Source organism: Pangasianodon hypophthalmus, chromosome 1 (assembly GCF_027358585.1).
Source record: "Pangasianodon hypophthalmus isolate fPanHyp1 chromosome 1, fPanHyp1.pri, whole genome shotgun sequence".
Classification (NCBI taxonomy): Eukaryota; Metazoa; Chordata; class Actinopteri; order Siluriformes; family Pangasiidae; genus Pangasianodon; species Pangasianodon hypophthalmus.
In genome coordinates this window covers 31,800,538-31,815,627 of record NC_069710.1, presented here as the reverse complement: position 1 = coordinate 31,815,627, position 15,090 = coordinate 31,800,538, and the positions used below count along the sequence as shown (strand labels likewise).

The window sequence follows — 15,090 nt, the reverse complement described above, 5'->3', positions numbered from 1 at the left end:
GGAGCATTCACCCATTTGGCCATACAATCACAAAGGCTCTTATTTTGAATAAATCTGTAGATTGTCACTGTCCAATTGTACAGTGGTTACACAATCTTGCCAATGTAGGTGCTTAACCTGAGCTACTAATGTTGCAAAAAGTTCTATGATACCCTCATGGTTTCAGATACATCTTTTTGCTTTTTTTTCTACTGTATGTAGAAGAGTTGTTCCCCTTCAGGAACTCGAGCTGCATCGAAACGCTATGGGAACGCCCTCAGCGTGACCACACTCTGAATCACATGTGTAATCAGTCCAATGGATGGGCTAGACGTCACAGGCGGGGTGACGTAGCGACCAGGAAGCTTAAAAGCACGAGCGGTGGATACAGCGGCAGCTTTCTGTCATTCAGCAAGCGCACTTGTGTGTGCGTGTGTATCATGTCTAAGCGCAAATCAAAGTTTGTGGCGAGCGGACGGCGTTTCAGATCTTGTGTTCCTCCCTGCCCGCACTATCTCTCGGGTGGGGATACATGCGATTTGCACGTCATCTGTTTGGGAGCGGAGCATGCACAGTGAGCTCTCGAGAGGGCACTTTCTCCCGGACCTAAGAGATCGCCGTGTGTTGGCGCGCATCTTTTACATCAACCACCAGGGAGGTCTGCGTTCGCGCCCCCTTTACAGGCTGGCGCACAAGATCCTTGTGTGGTCCCAGGGGAAACTCCTGTCGCTGAGAGCAGTTTACATCCTTGGATCTCAATATGGGAGCAGACATCCTGTTGAGGCAGGGGCCAAGGCCCGGGGAATGGAGGCTTCACCCCGAGGTGGTGAAGCAGAAATGGAGTGTTCGGCCAGGCTCAGGTGGATCTGTTGAATCAGGAGACATCGCACTGTCCCCTCTGGTTCTCTCTGACTCATCCAGCTCCTCTCGGACTGGATGCCATGGTACAGATGTGGTGGAGGCTTCGTCTGTAAAGGCCTAAATCTTAAAGGGATGGCCTTGCTCTAAAACATAAATTCAGTCGTCAACTCCTAACCTCCTTGACAGTAGAAACTTGGGAGAGTTTTCCATTTTTATATAACCAACACAGAGTTTGTTAGCACAATACTGGGTCTTTTCATACAATTAAAGTTTTAAAAGATTAAATTATCCTTAGACAAAGCCTAACAGCTGTCCCTCAAACCATTTTGTAAGATTTGGCAAACTAGCCTACAACTTGTAAGACAACTGTCTCCAAAAACTTTTCTACCTGTCCACTGCCACAGTTTTTCTCTGCATAGTATTGTGAAGTTTGAAAGTAATTGCACAAAATTTGGGGATGAGGAACTATGACTGTTTATTTTCATTTTTTTAATTTTCGTATTTAGTTCAGTTGTTGATGATGAACAACATCAGTTGTTGATGACTGAAATTTAGTTTTAGTCCCTTAAACAATTGTCTTATTCACTCCCCAAAAGAAGCAAGCTTGTGGGAAGAGCACAACACATGTATGTCAAATTCCAGCTTACCACATTTGCAGTTTGGCACCCACAAACCCACAAAATTGGACTGTACGATTCAAACAAATTAACACTTAAAACATAGAGGTTAACCATGAGTTTGAACTGCACCTGTTTTAAGTAAGCAAAACATAAGACTTGTTTAACTTGCACAGGTTGGAACCAGGATTCCAGTGGCAATGATGATCAGCTGATTATGCTGCACCTCACACCCTGTGACCCATTGGACAACACAAGCAACCGGGAGGAGGTGAGGACCACACAGGTGGAAGAGACAAGGAACATGCTGGTGGAGCAGATGAGCATCACGGAGGGGCAGGTGGAGCAGGTGACCATTATGGAGGGGCAGGTGGAGCAGGTGACCATTATGGGGGGACAGGCGGAGCAGATGAGCACTACAGTGGGGCAGGTGGAGCAGGCGACCATTATGGAGGGGCAGGCGGAGCAGATCAGCACTAAAGTGAATCCCATGAAACCCATGAATCACACATTCCCTGTTGTGGAGTGGCTGTTTCTTGTGACGCAGTACATCACAGTCTCCACAGAACCACTCCTCAGGAAGACACTCTCTGCACCTAGGGAGAAAATAAAATAAAAATTCTAATATATTATTTCAGGTGAATAATATAAAGTACAGCACACTCAATTTAAACTATTCCAAATTTAGTTAGACACTAGGTTTGATTTTATCGTAAAGGACTGCATAGTGGCTCAGTGTTTAGCGCTCTCCTAGATTTACTTTTCTCATTAATGTGGATTCATCTGGGTATCCAAGTTTTCTCCCACCCCAAAACACATGCATCCTAGCCTATAAAGCATTCATTCTCAGCAAGTCTACCCTGGGTAATTAAAGTTTAACATTAATGAAAACCAACCTAATAACAGCAGGCTCGTGGCAAAGCCGACACAAGGGACGACCAACAGCCTCTTTTGCAATAAGGCATTTTAGGTGGTATGGTCTTGCTTCTTTCCAGGGCTCTGAGGCTTTCTGCTGCCGAAAAGACCATGATGATGCAGAGCTTCTTTGAGGCTCAGCAGAAGGATATGACGCCAAGATATCAGTAAGCCTCTCCATATTTTTTTCTGTAAAGAAAATATGAAATAAAGCTGTAAGACAATTTAGATGAGGACCAATTAAAAGTCAACTGATTAATATTTAAAATAAACATACCATGATTCAGTATCAATCTAGCCTAAATCTTTACTAAATTGTGTTCTTAATCCATCTACTGCACTGGCAGTTTTGTCTAAGGGGATTTTCTTTCATTACTTTAATTACACATGGATTTTAGATTTAAACTTAAATTCATCACTTCGATTTACCAAATTGCTGTTGAGGATTTAGTTCTGCTGAGGGTACAGTAAGTGGAACCTCCACACTGGATGACAGGGAGCACTCAACCGGGGTGTGTGTGACTGTAAAACAGTACGTAGAAGAATAAAAACATGTTAGGCTATCACGGCATGTTTTCTTTTTTTTACCCAAAACTGAACAATTTATGAAATCAGACATATTTCTGTACTTGGTAATGTCTTCTACTATAGTGTCACTGAAAGGTTTATGTACTTTTTTAATGTCTTTTTAGATATTGTAATATTTTAAACTCTCAACAATCAATTACAGTGTTCTAATTTGATTTGGTCCAACATTTACATAGTAAATTCATACAAATGTAAAATAATTCTGATATAACCTGTAGCTGAAGCTTGGCGTCACCCTCCTTGCCTCCCCCTCGGCTTGCCATGTCCTAAAAACTCCCTTTTAGAGGTCTGTGGAGGGTCTCCTACAGAGCGTGCACGTTTCCTCTCCATAGCTGCTGTCTGTGTGTTGGAGTGAATATTTCTTGTAAGACTGATGTTGTTAAAGGTACTGGATCCAAAAGTGGTGATTAGTGAAAGGAAAACACAACATAGTGTGTTAGTAAGGTGTTGAATGGCTTAAATGAGCCTTGCCATAGATTCTCCAAGTCTCTGTAACTCGGGGGGATGGAGCTCCATTTTTCCAAAATATATTCCCTCAGTTACACATACCAAAGAGCATTATAGGATGTTAATGCATCATGCAGTGTACCTGCATGTAATCTCCTGCACTCATCCTTCTTCTACATTCATCACATTTTTACTTTAATTTGTCACCCATCCGCATGTTCAAGGATAACATGATTGAGGTATATAAAAACTCTTACCCTGGCTTTAGCTAGAACATGGTCTAGTTTCAGTTCAAAAGCCATGCGTCTCCCCTCTTGGTAGTGGGGATTCTGTGGGTCAAGTTTATATTTGGTGGCCATTGCAATGCAAACAGATACAGACAGACAGATGAACACACAGCCAGACAGACAGACACAAACAGACAGATGTACTGTATACACAGAGGTTGCGACAGTTAGACAGAGAGAGATAGATAGATAGATAGATAGATAGATAGAGGTTGGCTCTTAAAAGTGCCTTTGGTTTCGGTAAATCAGGTGTATCTAGGTTCGGACAGGTGACTCGTTTGACAGGATCTGCAGGGGAGAACAGAAAATGTTAATTATGTAGTGTAGAGTAGTTCTGTTAAAATAAGGTTTAAAAAGTGGACCCCTATAGTGAGAGGTTTCCATTTTCTTATAAATAGTTAAGGTAAATTAAGAAAAATTCAAGATTTTCCAATTTCCTGTATGACAGTTAAAAGGCATGTAACATGCTTCTGGGGTTCCTCATCCCAGATTTAAAGGAAACTTTATGTGCAGTAACTTTAGGCAAAGTTATATTGTTATTACTGACACATTACAGTGAAGTTGTGGGTGAACCACGATGATCGAGAGAAAATGACATCGTCTAGAGCTCACACAATAATGCAATGCTCCATGCTAAGTTACCCTTCAGCTGATATAACTTAAACTACACTTAGCTTTTACTAGTAATCATTACTAGTATGATTATTGTTTTTTTTTTCATTTATTTGTTTATTTCATATTTTAAATTTTTGTAGGTCCCCCTGTAATGGTTCTTTTGATTTCTCCCAACTTCACTGACTAATTATATCTACACCTGTTAATTATACGCACACTCCGAAGAAGGCTGAAGGCCAAAATGCGTCAGTGTGCAGTGTTTTAGTTATGTTTCTATTAATAGTGATGATGGCCAAGAAGTGAATAAAGGCTTTTTAACTTTTTTGGACTGGAAGAAGTGCCTTGGATTTCTTTCTATTAATAGAGTTAGCTTATGAGTCATTCCACGAAACCGGTACGATTTGGACTTACACATTTTTAGATTTTTTTTTACCAAAATGTATTACTTTTCTGAACACCCCACAACATTAATGACATATTTAACTTCCAGAAAACCATATTTTCCCACCTCAGGCATCAAATCCCTATTATTATTGGTTATTATTTTAAGATATGGGCACTATTAGTCTTCAACCCCGTTATGGACACTATGGGAGCTCTGTGAGTATGATTATAAAATGTATTTGTAATGAAATCAACATTTTCCTATTAATCAGATGTCCCTCACACTAATTCAGTATTTGCAAATTTTAAAAAGTTACATAAAATCTCACACTTCTGCTACTAAAGCCTGAAATGGAACTTTTTGTGACAGCAACCTCGTCATTTTTGATCAAATAAGTGGCTTAACTTCAGAATTTGAACTAAAATCAGTATTCTTATGATTGCTCTGAACATTTCAGACCGAGTTCAACAAACATGAAATGACTTTTTCATTAGCTTAAAAAAATAATTAATAAAAATGTAGCTGTGACGGGGTTGAGACTAGGGTAACGGGGTTGAAGATGGTAACGGGGTTGAAGAGACAAATACAGCTTAACATATAAATAGTTGTTTTTTACTCAAATTCACTGTAAGATTTTCTAAGATTTTCTATAAACACTGTATTTCATTATGTAACCAAGAAAGACAACAGATATAAATTGCAATTGAGCTGAGTTTTATTAACCCGACTGCAGGAAAAACAACAATAACATAGTGCACATTAGAACATTATAAACTGAATGAATAGGTCATCAAAATAAAACGTATAACTTGTGTGGCCACTTCATGGCATTCAATATCTGGCCCACACCTCTTTCAAGATCTCAACATGGCGCTTTGTCACAGGCTTTGGTGGGAGAATGATTTCAAGTACATCCTCAAACAGGTACCAGAGGATATCATCCCCAGCCGGCCAGAAGAATCGGTTTGGCCCAACACGATGCATACATTTCACTTGCACATGTGTTTCATCTGTGCTAAGGATGATGCCTGGATACAGCTCTTGCTCATATCTGAGCATGCACCACTGACCAACCAGCTCTGGACTTCCCCACTGGATTCCCTTCACTGGCTGGCTGTGGATTCCCTTCACTGGCTGGCTGTGGCACAGCAGTCGGTACCTTCTGGCCAAAACTGAAACACTGTGTGTTGAAGCACTTGCAGTTAAACTGCTGCCGTGTTGCGCACATGCAGCTGACATCACGGTGTATCAGTTCTCCTGGAGCCAGAGTAATGACCTGGTGGATTCTCATTGTTCCCTGGACTGCTGATATTTGCTTTGGCATTTTTTCCATTGCACTCTCAATATCCTCACTCTTTACAAAGAACAGTTTCACTGTTGTGTTTGTCTCGATCAAGGCCTTGAACAGCTCGTGTGCATCTGGGATATCTCGTCCCTTTGCCACCATCATGTCAGCGGTTCTTTTTAAGGCTCCCCCGACGCCATCCAGGGCTCCTTTGCCGTGACTGACCTCAAAAAAATTCCAAGAGCCAGCCTTGAATCCTCTTCTGTCTAATTCTGTGCTAAAAAGGAAGAAGTTGCCTCGTTGTTTGTACTGCGTACAGGGGCCATCGCTAAAAAAGTGCAGCACAGACACTTGTGGATGTGTGGTCTGAAGGTAATGCAGCACTGGATTGAGGTGTTGCCGTACTGCTGGAGGGCCTTTATGTCTGCAGGGGGAGATGGTGCTGAAGCACACAGGCTCTGTTTTTCCACCAACATACAACACCCCTGTATGCAGAGTGGCCTGTTGGTGTGAAGCCCCAAAGTGGACTGCTTGGATCTGGGAGCTGTATTTGCAGCTGTAATTTTCTGAAAAGTCAATATGTATCAAGGCCTCTTCCCCTGACATGTTCTTCTTCAGCTCGTGGCAGAAGGCATACTGCTGCTTGATGTTGAAGTGATGCTGTTTGAACCACTGTAGGTAGGTGTGGAATAGCTGAGTGAGGTTCTCCTGTGTGCCCTCCACAGATTTCTTGATGGTGACCTTGACAGTTGACCTCTCTTCTCCCTCTTTCTTTTTATCCATCTCCTTATCTTCTGTTACCCACTGGGTGAAAGATTCTTTTGTCGTACTGCTAAGTGTACTTACACATGCATGTGTCTCATTCTGAGATCGTTGGATTAACAAGTAATAAGTAACGGGGTTGAGTGTGACGGGGTTGTGATTTTTGCTCAAAATGGCCACTGTTCTAAATGTAGTGAATAACAGGAGAGCACATGGCATGCATAATATTAAGAAATCATCTATATTTTTAGAATAACAAAGATCATTTTCACAAGCAATAGTTTTCTATCTTTATGTGCTGTAACAGAGTTGAGTCTTTAAGCTTGACAACCACAATATCACAATATTAATAAGTTATAGTTATAAAAGAAGGTGGGAACTTGCCTGTGTCTGCTCACAATGTTGTTCAGAAGACTTATATGATGTCACATTAGGATCAGTTCATTATTTTTATGGGGGGAGAATGATTTGTGTAACGGGGTTGAGGGGTTACTGAGGTACGGAACTAACTAATATGATTTTATCCCAAGTAAACTTTCATAGAAGGCCATGAGAGACACGACAAAATAGGTGGTGTCAACGGAACAAAACAAGATAATTTCTAATATAAAGATAAAATGTATGTCATGTTTTTAAACCTTATTAAAGGAGACATTTGAATTAATACGAAAAGCTTTTAAAAATAAGTTTTGGTGACCAAATAGATAAAATACACTTAAAAAGGTCAGAGGGACTCAAATCGTACCGGTTTCATGGAATGACTCTTATATTGAAGTTAGCTAGCCCCGTTTAGCAAGCCTAATTTTTTTTTAATTATTATTATTATTATTATTATTTTTCGCTGATAAAGAGTAAACCATTGGTCGGGTTTTAATTGTTTAACCATGTGAGTTTAATGGCAAAGAAAGGCATCAATTACAACATTGAAACAAAACATTGTAATGAGCTCATAACTTACCTGGACAGTGGTTTCAGCCCAATGAGAATTCTTCACCCAAAGCTGAGGATCATGGGTAATGCTGACAGAAATGCCAAATGTAATCTTTTTCCCCATTTTTATCAGAGTATAAGGCAGAAAATATATTTTATAATTTCTATACTGTAATAAATGTGTGTGTCTCTAATTAATGGAGTCTTATATTATATTATATATATTATATATATATTATATATATAATATATATATATAATGTATAGTATATGTAAAGTTACATAAGCTGCATTTATTATTTGTGAATTTATTTTTTGTTAAGTTTGGTACTTTTATTTTGAAATACCGGCCGATGGTTGTATATAATGGCTGACTGCATCTCAGTTCCTGCAAGTCAGCAAGCGGCAAACATGAACGTTGTGCGTGTCAATGGATGTGTTCTTGCAGAGGACTTGAACTTGAACGTGTGATTAAAGACTATTCTAGACAATTTCTCTTTCTTGTAACATGCAGCCAACGAGGTATTTCGCTTTATATTTGCTTTATGTTTGTATGTTTTGGTTTGTATTAAGTTAATGTGGTTTTGTATTTGATGACTTAGTTTTGACTGTGGATTTGGGAGAAAAGCCATCAAATAAACCAGTAGTATGGAAACCACTTGTGTCTGCGTATGCTTGGAGGGAGAAACAGTGAAAACTTGAACTGTTCAACAAACACTGTATACCAAACACGCATACAGACTTAAGAAGATGCACATAATTACAAAGAACAAGGGACCAAGTTATTAAGAATTTGAGTAAGAGTGGCCTAAGAAAAGGGTTTTGTAAAGGTTCTCAAAGAATTTTCATTGTAAGTTAATGTTGTGCATTTGCAATGTGTGTGGGAAGTGTTTAATTTGTTTGCTCACATTTAATTCAAGATTGCAATTTATATACATATTTAAAGGTTTTACTGAATTTTCTAGATTTCCAAATGAAAGGGGTTTTGTAAATGCTATTGTCTATTTGATATCAATCTTTTCAAGTATTTCAGGTCTTTATATTGAGTGTTTGAAAACAATATTTGAGTTGAAAGGTTATTTTGCGCATTTAATATCCCATGCAGTCTTGTTACTGAAAGCTATTAATCAACAACTGAGTGTTCAAGCCTTAAATTATTTGTGTTTTAAGGACATTTAACTTTGAGCAAGGGCCAATATTGGTTAGATGTAATTTTATACATATTCTCTACCTATAAAATTGTGTTAATGTAGTTGCTGAAATGTTAGAGCCAAGGGAGCCCACAGTTCATGTAAGGGATAGTGTTAAGGATAGTGCAGATTCTCACGCACAACCTGAAATAAGTCAAGAGGGTGTTGAAGAACAGCAAGAAGAGGAACAACAGTCAAGACAAAGTAAAAGAAAAAGAACTCTAACAGAGAAGGGTAGAGAAATGCAAGCTGCAAAAATTAAATCACTTCAACAAAGGTTTACTTATATTTACAACAAATGGAAAACATGTCAAATCGTCAAAGCGGACGTTATCACAATCAGTAGAGACCTTATCTGATGACCTGCTCAATGATATCATTGGTGATGATGTAAGTCTTTCTGCAGATGTCCAGCGTGTTTATGAGGAGCTACGTTAAATCTCAACTCCAGAGCAAGACACGCTTCAAAGAGTGGATTTGTGTGTGGAGATTTCTAACTTTTGTATCTAGAGCCTCAAGTCGACTGCAAGGAAGGACTCGAGAAGGAGAAAAGGAAGATTGGCCAGAAGCAGGCTCTCTCTTCAAGTCAAGTACATCAAGTAAGTCAGGCTCTGTTTCTTCTATTTTGAAAGGTGCTTCAGAGTGTTCAATTAGGTCGTCTGTGAAGCGACAAGAGGCTGCTGCTGATGCTGCTGCAAGCCAGGCTGTTCTGGAAGTGTTAGAAGAACAAAATAAAGAACAACTGGAAATTCAGCTCTTAGAAGCTCAAGTTAAAAAGAAGATAGCTGATCAAGAGGCAGCGGCTGCAAAACGTCATTTAGAGCAAGAGGCAGAAGAGATTAAACAAAGAATAAAGAGAGAGGAAGAGAAAGCCAAAATAAAGCTCAAATGGAAGAAGAACATGCAGCTCTACAAAAGACTCTTGAGGAAAAACAGAGACAGATACCACATTTGGAAGCAGTGAAAAGTCTAAAGGCAGTACGAGCGAGAATGAAGGTGTATGATCAAGAGGAGGTCATAGAAGAAGATCAGAAAGACTTCTTTAAATTGTGTCCCGCACCACAAGCTGTGACCACTTCCTCCTCAAATGAAAGTACAGCAGATCCCGTGAAGGTGTTGTTAGGTGCTTTAAGTGCAAATAGAATTCCAGTTCCTGAACCATCAGTATTCAGTGGGGATCCATTGAAGTACAATGACTGGAAACTCTCCTTCGAAACATTGATTGACCAGAAGAACATTCAAGATAAGGAGAAGATCTACTACCTCTGTAGGTAAGTAAGTGGCCAAGCTAAGAAAGTGCTTGTTGGATACTTCTTACTTGGAACTGAATCTGCGTATGCTGCTGCATGGAAAATCTTAGAGGAGAGATAGTCAGAGGCCTTTATTCTGATAAAAGGATCTCTTTACCACCAGTCTATACTCGGGAGTTTATTCCAGCCAATAGAACTCACGTACCAACAAATGAAACTGCAAAAGCTTGGTCCCATCTAGAGCACCTTCGAGATGAGCTAGCACCTTTGCAGGATTGTGAAGTAGGTCTGCTCATTGGATACAACTGCTGACAAGCCATCCTTCCAAGAGAAGTAGTTTCTGGCCAAGAACATCAGCCCAATGCACATGCAATGTACGGACTTAGGATGGAGCATTGTTGGTTATGGGAATCCTTATGTAGACTATGGCGATGCTATCGGAACCAGCCATCACACAGTGGTAAAGGAAGGGACACCAGGTATGGAATCTTCTGTCAATGTCAGAAAGGAAGTACACTATGTAAGTCTAACTAAAGAAAGAGAAATTATTCCATATCATGGAGTTTATCATCCACAGAAACCAGGGAAAATACATGTAGTATTTGACTGTTCTGCCAAGTTTCAGGACACATCCCTCAACGACCATCTGCTTACAGGTCCTGACTTGACCAATGCATTGGTAGGTGTCCTATGCCGCTTTCGAAAGGGTCCCATCGCAATCATGTGTGACATCGAAAGAATGTTCCATCAGTTTCATGTGAAAAAGGAGGATCAAGATTACCTGTGATTTCTGTGGTGGGAGAATGTACTTATCTGCAAGCAATTAACAAGTCTAACAAAGTTCATTGCTGTTTGGTAATGGGGAAAATCAAGAGTTTCACCAACCAAAGTTACAACTATACCGAGACTAGAACTCACAGCGGCAGTTGTTGCAGTGTAAACCAGTGATGTGCTTCGGAACAAGTTTGAAATTCAAGATCTAAAGGAGTTCTTTTGGACAGATTCTACAGTCGTTCTTGGCTACATTAACAATGACGTTCGTAGCCAATCGTATTCAGAGAATCAGATCTAGTACAAAGCCTGAACAATGGGCTTATGTTGCCTCAGAGAACAATCCAGCTGATCATGCCTCTCGAGGTTTGACAGCAGAGCACCTTAAAACCTCAAACTGGTTCACAGGACCAAAGTTTCTTTGGCAAAAGGAACTACCTGACAGAGAATGCAAGGTGGGAGAAATTAAGGAAGATGATCTGAACTTTGCAAGGTTCTTGTGTGTAACACTGCTGCAAAGGAGAGCAGATCATTATTGGATCGCCTACAGAAATTCTCTGACTGGTCAAGGGTGGTAAAGGCAGTTGCTAGACTGAAATGCAAAATTAAAGAATTCAAGGATGTGAAGCAAAGAACCACAGAAAGTACAAGCCCAGAAGAAAGGAAAGAAGCATAACATGTTATCATCAAGCTGGTTCAAAAGGAAGCATTCTCAGATGAGATAAAGAGTTTGAAGTTAAAAAAAAAAAGTAGTTGCCAAGACCAAAGATAATAGGCTGTACAAGTTAAATCCATTCTTAGATGAAGAAGGTATCCTGAGGGTCGGAGGACGCCTAAGTCAAGCTACGTTACGTCCCATACGTGAAGCATCCGGCAATACTCCCCAAGAACAGTCACATGGCAGCTTTACTTATTAAGCACTTTCACGAAAAGGTACATCATCAAGGATGTGGAATGACAATGAACGAACTGCGAGCTAATGGATGGTGGATCCTGGGATGTAGCGGTGTGGTCTCATCACACATCTTCAAATGCGTCAAGTGCAGGAAGTATAGAAGGCCTGCAGAAGAACAAAAAATGGGTGACTTACCGCAAGATAGAATGGAAACAACACCAGCATTCACTTATGCTGGTATTGACTGCTTTGGTCCAATACATATCAAAGAAGGAAGAAAGGAGCTCAAGAGATATGGTCTTTTACTTACCTGTCTATGTTCAAGGGCCATACACATAGAGATGATTGACATGACAACTGACTCATTTATCAATGCTTTAACCCCTTCAGACCTGGCGTCCATTGGAATGGACATTACATATTTCTGGGTCTAAACCAATAAGAAATCTCTGATTTCATTGTTTGAATAATGCTTATTACTGATTGGTTCTTGATTATCCAATCACAGTGGAGAAATGACTTTTAACTTGATCTGAGTGAGCTTCAGCCATCATCCAAGACAAGTATAGCTCTGAAGCTTGCCTATTTTTCATCAAAAATGTTAATTTATGTTCATGCTAGCCTAATACATTTTCTCTCAGCATAATTTTAACAATTTCAAGTGTATATATTTCAAGTTATTTTGAAAATATTTCATTTCATCAAGTTATAGGATTTTTTCAAAGTTTAATGTCCATCCCAATGGACATCAGGAGTCAAGAGATATTAGCCAGCACTCAGTTAGTCAGTGTCACCAAGCAAAGAAACAAAATACCTATAAGCATTTCATAGCTAAGCTATGACTTCACAGTTGATTTATTTTATGTATATAACCTGTTTTTCACACAATCTTCCTTTAGAGTATAAAGTCATAGACTTCCTTGAACACCTTGTAAATGGAGAGTTATCAGATCTTGACTGCTTGGATTCAGGAAATGAGGCAGATGAAAACGAGAGTAAGTGTAGATGTTGAGAGTATAGTACAAAGTTTTATGCCTTACATAATATGTAAATTGCAGAAAATGCATGTGAGGTCACGAGTGAGAACATGGAAAAACAGTTATAAATGTGATTGTATTGTTATTGGATAGGACAGGGGACAGAGAAAAGGGACAGTGGAGATGCATGCATGCTTGAAGAACTTGAGGTGGCAGCTGAGGTTGAGTTAGAAGAAAGTGTAGTGACAGAGGATCAGGAGGAGATTACAGTGAACAAAGAGGAAGATGATCATGAGCAGATGACAGTAAGCAGGAAGCATGAGATTAAGTGGCGCCATAGGCCTTTCACCACAATCATCGATACTTCCTTTCAGAATCATCTGATTTATGACAGACATCCCATGAGCCCATACGAATACTTCAAACAGTATGTACCAGATGAGTTCTTCGATCTGATGTCTGACAGCACCAACATCTATGCCATGCAAAGTGGCACACTAGGTTTCAAACCCACCCGTTCAGGGGAAATCACAACCCTCATTGGTCTCCACCTTGCTATGGGCATGATGAAAATGCCAAGAGTCTGCATGTACTGGGAAGCCGGGATGGACATTGGTATTTTTCAAAACACCATGTGCCGTGACAGATTCTTCCAGCTTCGGTCACATTTGCATTTGGTCAACAATTTGGAGAGGCCAGCAGAGAACAATGATGTGTTTTATAAGGTACGTCCTCTCTATGATGCTATGCGCAGAAGATGCTTGGAGCTTCCACTAGAGGAAAACCTTTGTGTTGATGAACAAATGGTGCCATTTCGTGGCTCTCTCTCTGTCAAGCAATACGTAAAAGGCAAGCCACACCCTTGGGGGGGGTGAAAATATACTTCCTGTGTGGGAAAAGCAGGGAAGATTTTTGAAGGTGTCCCGTCCGGAAGTGGTGAAACTGTACAATGAAGCAATGGGAGGTGTTGACCTGCTCGATCAACTCGTTAGTCTGTACCGCACAGAAATTCGGTCAAGAAAGTGGACCCTGAGAATGATTACACATGCTTTTGTTCTAGCTGTGGTCAACAGTTGGTTAGAGTACAGGCTGGATGCCAAGAGGGCCAATCTCCAGACAAAAAACACCCTGGATCTCCTCCATTTCAAGATGAATGTGGCCCAGTGTCTGGTGAGTGTCAATAAACCAGTGGCAGCAAAACGTGGAAGACCCAGTATGTCTCCAGAACCGCAACCGCAAGCCCACAGACCACGAGTTCAGGATGCAAGGCCTCTACCTGAAGTGCAGTACGATATGGTTGACCACATGCCGAATTATGATCAGAAGACAGAGGCCACCAGATGCAAGAGGCCATACTGCACAGGGAAAGCACATGTATTCTGTGACAAATGCGACATCCACCTTTGCTTTGTGCCACACAGAAACTGCTGCAAGGCTGCTCATTGCAAATGAGAGAATATATGGGAATATACAGCAGATGTATTTTTGTTATTTTCCATTTATTAGTAATTGTGTGATCTTTTATTAGCTTGCAATGTTAAAAGTTAGCAATGTGTTTGGAAGTTCCATGATAACCTCCTATGTTAAAAACATGGCCTTTTTTAATCTAAGATTTCCTGGCATTTTACGTTTGTTTAGTCGTGGCATCCATTGTAATGGACGTGAAAAAAAATACCAATAAAACATGAGTTATCAAAAAAAAAAAAAATTCCCTTTATTTCTATGCTGGAAGGGAGTAAAAATCAACTGGGAATTTTTTTGCTGAGCAGAAAAAAATCAGGTCTGAAGGGGTTAAAAGCGTTCATGGCAATAAAAGGAAATGTTGAGATGTGACCAAGGAACCAATTTCTTTGGAGCAAGGAGAGAGTCTGCAGAACTCATGAAAGGAATTGATCAAGAAAGAGTTAAGGCTCTAGAATGTGAATTTCTTATGAACCCTCCAGCGGCAAGTCATATGGGAGGTGTCTGGGAGAGGCAAATAACAACCATAAGAAGTGTTCTTAATGCTATTCTCGACCAGTCAGCGCAAAGGCTTGACAGTACCTCTCTCAGGACATTCCTGTATGAGGTTATGGCCATTGTTAACAGCAGACCACTCACCACTGAGCATTTGAATGACCCATCCGTACCTGAACCTTTAGCTCCAAACCACATTCTTACAATGAAGTCCAAGACAAAAGTGGCATAAAAACAGAAGGAACTCGAAAGTCAATGACATTGTCCTCCTACAAGATGATCTGGCACCACGTAATAAATGGAAGTTGGCCAGAGTCATAGAAGTCTACCCAGGGTCAAATGGTAGGGTGAGAAAACTAAAATTGATGGTTAGTGACACT

At 40.2% G+C, this 15,090-nt stretch overlaps 1 protein-coding gene across 1 annotated transcript; it reads left to right on the top strand.

Moving 5' to 3' along the window:
• Window positions 1-347: 347 nt before the first annotated feature.
• LOC128318921 (uncharacterized) lies at window positions 348-6,779 on the top strand. The gene is made up of 2 exons (XM_053237111.1): window positions 348-923; window positions 1,634-6,779. The coding sequence occupies exons 1-2, from the start codon at window positions 740-742 to the stop codon at window positions 2,071-2,073; spliced, it is 624 nt and encodes a 207-aa protein (XP_053093086.1). The 5' UTR covers window positions 348-739; the 3' UTR covers window positions 2,074-6,779.
• Window positions 6,780-15,090: the final 8,311 nt, after the last annotated feature.

What these genes read in the sequence shown, in the direction of transcription:
- LOC128318921 (XM_053237111.1), top strand. Translation starts at nt 740, where the DNA reads ATGGGAGCAGACATCCTGTTGAGGCAGGGGCCAAGGCCCGGGGAATGG. An exon ending in CTCTCGGACTGGATGCCATG is followed by an intron (nt 924 to 1,633) that starts GTACAGATGTGG and finishes TAACTTGCACAG; the next exon opens with GTTGGAACCAGGATTCCAGT.